This window comes from Rhinatrema bivittatum, chromosome 4 (assembly GCF_901001135.1).
Source record: "Rhinatrema bivittatum chromosome 4, aRhiBiv1.1, whole genome shotgun sequence".
Classification (NCBI taxonomy): Eukaryota; Metazoa; Chordata; class Amphibia; order Gymnophiona; family Rhinatrematidae; genus Rhinatrema; species Rhinatrema bivittatum.
The window spans coordinates 104,842,413-104,848,431 of record NC_042618.1 but is presented as its reverse complement, the minus strand read 5'-3'; the positions used below and the strand labels follow the sequence as shown (position 1 = coordinate 104,848,431).

At 43.1% G+C, this 6,019-nt stretch overlaps 1 protein-coding gene across 1 annotated transcript; it reads right to left on the bottom strand.

Moving 5' to 3' along the window:
• Positions 1–446: 446 nt before the first annotated feature.
• On the bottom strand, positions 447–3,842 carry CHAC1 (ChaC glutathione specific gamma-glutamylcyclotransferase 1). The gene is made up of 3 exons (XM_029598594.1): positions 3,422–3,842; positions 2,897–2,932; positions 447–2,455 (listed from the first exon to the last, which is right to left on the bottom strand). Exons 1-3 carry the CDS (start codon positions 3,596–3,598, stop codon positions 2,048–2,050), a joined length of 621 nt encoding a protein of 206 aa, XP_029454454.1. The 5' UTR covers positions 3,599–3,842; the 3' UTR covers positions 447–2,047.
• Positions 3,843–6,019: the final 2,177 nt, after the last annotated feature.

The window sequence follows — 6,019 nt, the reverse complement described above, 5'->3', positions numbered from 1 at the left end:
CCAGACTTCCCTCTGCTCAAGCAGTAATCAGTGTATTTGGAGAAATGAATAAGAGACGCATACTTAAGTAGTTGAATAAGCCTTTGTGGGTGGGGTAGGAGCAGAATCTGACAAAGAAGAGTCTGGACTGACTTCCTCTCCTAGGTGCTCCAGCTATCTTTGTTTTCCTGATTGGATAGTGTCTGTACAAATTGCACCGTATGTACATAACAGCACATTCTCAAGGGTGGCTCCTTAGGTAGCAGAGACCTGCAGGTGCGGCACTCAGACAGCTCTAATAGCGGAGGTCCTGCAACACCTGGGTGAGAGGGGACAGAGAAAGTCAATTTGTCACCAGCTCCCAGGAAGCTGTGGTCGCTGTTCAGAGCTGCCTCTGCTTTACTTCCAGCCCTTAATCAAAAAATGTTCAAAGCTATTTTCAAAATATGAACACACAAATTCCCAGATTCCCGGATGTCAGTTTATTACTGAACATATGAAAAAAAAAGAGCTTCATCAACTATACATAAGTTACACACACTAATACTTATTATGTAAGAACACTGACATTTGAATATGTAGTATTGGATGCTCTTAATATAACCATTCATTCTTTTCAGCAACATGAGCAAAACACAAACCACAGTTCTACAGTGTACGTCATAAAAAAAAAAAACCAACCCAAGTTATTCTAACAGGGTCAAGTAATGCCACAGTAACAGGACACATGCCATTGGAAGAGCTGACCCAACACCCTCCATTCCTCCCAGCAGGACCAAGGCTGCTTCATCCAAAAATACCCAGCACTGCTCCAGATTTTAGCGCTGGTGCCTATCGTGTTAACACAAACCTGTGTGCTAGAGGAGCAGTTTGCAAGCAGACATTTGAAGACAACAACCGTCCCTCCAAGCACTCAGTGCCACAGAAAGGTTTTATGAAAGCCTGATGCTAAAAGAGTTAAATACAGTATCCATATCCAACACATACACAAGTTCGCATTCTTCTGCCAACAGGTGTGGTAGCATCAGTACATAAAAGATACAGAGCATGGGAATGGTTTTGGTTTATTCAAAACCAACACTGGGTCATCAAAAATAATTTGATAGCACAGGAACATCCATTCTGATCGCACTTTGTCATCCTTGCTAATAATGTACACTTCTACACATTCAGAACCATGCTCATCCCACAATCAAGCAACATGATCTTAGCAGCAGTTTCATTTTTTTTCATCTTCCCTTGAATGATAGTTCAGTCACTATGGGGGACCTCCCCTGATGCAGTGAGAGAGGCCCCCTTTCTGTCCCAGGCAGGTAACTTCAAAAATCCATTTTCAAAAGGCAGATAAGAGTACACCAGATGGAAGAGGCTATGGTGACTTGGTAAGCCCTGCACAACAAGGCACAGAGAGCCACACCTCAGCTACATGCACGGGACTGAAAATAGCCCAGCAATAGATAAGCAGTGTTTACTGTTTCCATCTACATGGCACATGTTAAAAATTTAAAAAATAAAATAAAATCACATGCCACATGTTCCAATCACGGAAGTCAGTGCATGAATGCAATCTCATTAAGAATGTTAGGTCAAAGCTGTGTCACAACAGACAAAGTATTCAGCCTAAAGGGCTGCATATTGCACAAAAGCCCTAGCACTACAACTGGTCAGTACCATGGGGAGGTCTCCCTTGGTGTAAGACAGCTCTATTCTGCAGCACCATAGGAGTAGTTATGCTGAACTTGGAGGTAGAGTAAACATCTAATAAACCAGTGGAGTCCTGCTCCTTTGGATTTCAACATAACATAGTAACATTTCAGAGTGCACTGTGAAGCAGAAGTAAACACTGCACCCTCTGATTCCCAAAACCGTATCTTACAAAGGCAATAAATATATTGTCTTAGCCACCTATGGGTCAGACAGCCAGATCAAAGTAAATTGGACTTCCCACCATTTTAACTTGAGTATTTTATCATCTAACTAATATCACCCTCTGTGCCTGTGAAACCATAAGTTTGGCTTTAAGAGTCCACAGGGGGTATAATGTCATTGTATTTGTTAAAAATAAGTCTCAGCAAAGTACAGCGACAGGGTCATCCAGGCTGTAGAAGCATGGTAGGATAGCTACGAGAGCCTCTTCGATTTGAAATAGGTGTTTGTCTTCTGCTTCTGGGCAGAAAAAACGCATGAAATCTGCCAACCTCAGCAGGTATTCAATGTTATGGCCAGAACAGCCACTAGACACAATGATCTGAGCTGCAATGTCCTCTTCAGAAGCTGGGCCAAGGTAGGCAGGGTTCTGAGGGGTGGCAATGTACACTAGTGCCAGGATGGCTTCTGTGGGCCCCTCGTCTTGTGGGTAAAAGTTCACAAACTTTGTAGCATAGCCTCCCAGAACTGTCTCCCGTAAGTTCAGGTATTGGAGTGATGGCTCTATCTGCTCACCATGCACCTCATAAGCGATACCCCATGTGCATGCCTGAAATCACAAGAAAAAAAATTATTTAATTAAATTACCTAGCAGCAATAGAGGAGAGAAGTCAAGAGAGCACTGAAAAACAGGAAAAAAGAGAGATAACTTTTCTGATATTTTACTACAAGAATCAAACAGGTGCAGTCAAAGGGGCTATATATTCTCATGTCATGGGATTCTAAATTTAAAAAGACATTGAACTGAGGTAATCTTAAGCTTTTTAGACACAGGCTGCCTCACACTATGAGAATGCAAATGCTACTTAAGCCATTTTCAGCAGTTTATTGACAGTCTAGGTAGGAAATTAATTTCTGGTAAGTGTGGCCATCATATAAATGCAATGCTAGAATGTACAGTGGCCTGCATATTGCACCCTCTGTTAATCTCTAATTTACCTGTCCATGTTTACATATGATGCATAGACTCAAACGTATATTAAATACTTACATCATAATCTTCTTGTAGGGTAACCACACGGCCAGGCTATAAGAAATAAAAAAAAGAAAGATGTTTAATTCATGCAGAATCAAACCAGCAGTATTAGCAAGACTCCACTGCACCAGTTTGTAGGATGAATTACTAATTGCTTGTCAATGCAAATAATTCACTGACACAAGGGCTGAAGATTCCAAGCTTTCCAATTAACTAATGACTGCTAAGTCTAAATGCGTCAGCAACAAAAAAAAACAAAACTATAAGGCTTGATATTGTATAACGTCTGGCTACTCAGTGATACTTGTACAGGCAAAGAGACAGTTCGTCCACCCCATCATTCAGTCTTTCACCAAGATTGGATGCACCTTCTACACCGAAATCCCCCAACTCTCCAGTCCCACAGTACGGATACAGACCGAAGCCGGGTCTCCCACTCCCACGGGCGCGATAATCGGGGAGGGAAGGAGGAGGGGACGTAAAGGAAGGGAATCCCCTCACGGTTTGAACTGGGGAAGAGGACGGGATGCCCCGATTTACCATTCGCTCGCTGCCGCGGTGGAAGGTGTCTCCTTGCCAGAACTTGCGGCTGTAACCTTGGATAAATCCCACTTTGCTGGAGGTGAACTCGAAGTCCGGCTTCCAGACGAGGGAGCCGTATCCGAAGATCCAGAGGGATTTCCCCGCGCCCTGCTCCGCGGTCAAGGACAGCTCCATGTCAGCGGCGGAGGTGATGATGAAGAAGGGACGGAGTGATGGCCGGAGGTGGCTGCGGGGTGGGGAGGAGCGTTGCTCGAGGCTCTCGCTCACCACCTGACTGTATGCACATGAGTTGGCGCTGCCCGCCGAAGGTGGGCGAGTGGATGGAGGTGGCTAGGGTGCGAGGAGGCTGCAGAGAGCAACTCAGGAAAGCCCAGTCTGAATCACTATTAACCACCACACGCCCGGGGCTCTTAAGTAGCCGGCAACCGCTAGGCTCCGCCCACTACACCTTGTACAAACTGCGGGTTTTCCCCTCCCACCTCCCAGCGTCGTGGTCCCTTGGTTCCCTTTTCTCCAATCAGCGAGCCGAAAGCGCCGAATCGGGGGCGTTTCCTCGAATGTCCCACTCAAAGCGCAAGCTGATTGGCTCATGGGAGAGTCCTTCGGGCCGTCGCTGATTGGTTCCGAGAAATGTCAGCTCTGTTCATCGCAAGGGGTTGAAATGATGCAACTGTCGGGAGCAGTTTCAGCGCTAGGAGCCCATAGAATAGAGCAAGCAGAGACTGGATTGCATCAGTCAGAGAAAGTCTCCCGCCCTCTCCTTCTAACCGTCTCAGTTTTTGTTCATTGCAGATTCCCATCTGTGCGATTTCTCTCATACAATTTATTATTTTAAAAATGCCAGCGATGCTTTCTTGGTGTAGTCTAGAACTGTTTCTCAAACTAGCATTGTAGAACCGTCCTCTTTTTTTCTGAAATGTACCAAAAATATTTATAGTTCCAGTAGCTAGCTACAAGCTATTTAATTTTCTTTATATAAAAAAAAAGTTTATATATATATTTTTTTATCAGTCATAGTTTGCAAACAATTATGCTGAGCTGCTTCTTGCACTTCTTTAAAATAACTGCTTTTTAAAAAATATACAAAAATGCATATATGGAATTGACTATTGAGCCTAATTTTTCAATGTATCATAATTAACCCATCAGTAAATATTATGGCACTGTATGTTTGCATATTATACTGCCATTGTGCACATTCTCCTCTCTGAAAAAGGCCTAGGACATAAAGAAGGTTGAAGTTCTTCAGAATTGTTCAACCTTTTCTAGAATGCAGTTGGGCAAATACCCCAGTGGGGTAGCCAGGCTACTTGTTTTACATAATCAGCTGCCTCCCTGCACTGTCTTGGAGAGGGTGGGCAAGGAGGGACATACATTTGCCACTGATTACCTGACGATATGTAGTTGTGCATTCTAGGAAACAACCAAAGTGGCAGTAATGCCCTTGGGCAAAATAATACAGAATATACCAGATTTTCTACCGCACATGGCAGGTGGAAGCAGATACAGGATACTGTACCAGGAGTACAAGAATAGCATTTAGGGATTTTCTATTTAAATATTCTCATTGCTTGCAAGGGCCGATTTACCAGTAGGCACCTCATTAGGGAGTCAAGAAGGATTTACCTCTGCCATACCGTTTGTTCCATTTCTTACATTACTGAGAGCTGTGTTGTGCGGTGCAGTCATAAGCCTTCTGCTGTATATAAGTAGTGAAGGCACCAAGGTCATAAACGCAACAGAATTTATTTACAAGCTTTTGTGTGTGGCAGGTCATTCATCATAGGCTACTTAACCTTTCTTGAGAAAATTCACTGCCACTGTTTGATCATTAAGAAGGTTAATATTAACAGTTAAGTGGCAGAAAATCAACTAATTCCCGTCAAGTTCAATGGAAATTATTTCCACTGATACAGACTGATCTGAATGTATGCTGTGCAAACTGGTCTGTTCCAACAGAGCTAATGAGGGAAGAAGGGGCAAGATTCAAAGGGAAAAACAGAAGACTTAAATGTTATATATGTTCCACCCAATCTCTGTAACAGGAGCTGAGATCACTTGTTTAGCATTTGCTAGTAATATGGAAATATATCTGCTCTGATACTATGGGAAAAGGAGATGTACACAGGGACATTATTTCTATAAAAGGAAGGACAAGCTGCAGAATGGTAAACTTTAATAACATCAGGAAGCTATGCTGGCAGATTGGATGGCTCAGTGGCCTGGTAGTAGCACAGAATTTTAAAGCATAGGAAAGCATAGGTTATTGAGTCTGGTTTGGGGGTCTTTTGTATCCCTTCTGTGTAATCTGTGGGTTACATATAGCAAATGACGACAGATAAAGGAGTTGACTCTATTTAGAACAGAAATTAGCTATGTTAAGAACCAAAGTAAAAAGGGGCTACCATTAGAAGAGTCACCTCCACTATACAGCGTCCAGGAAATCTGTCCCCATTCGCACAGAGGATTAAAAAAAACCCAAAACAAACGGGAATAAATGGGTTACAGTGGGCTCTGACATGACACCTCTCCCAAATGATACCAATACAAATGCATTTCCTGCATTTGAGAACAACAATGCTACAGAAATGGAAG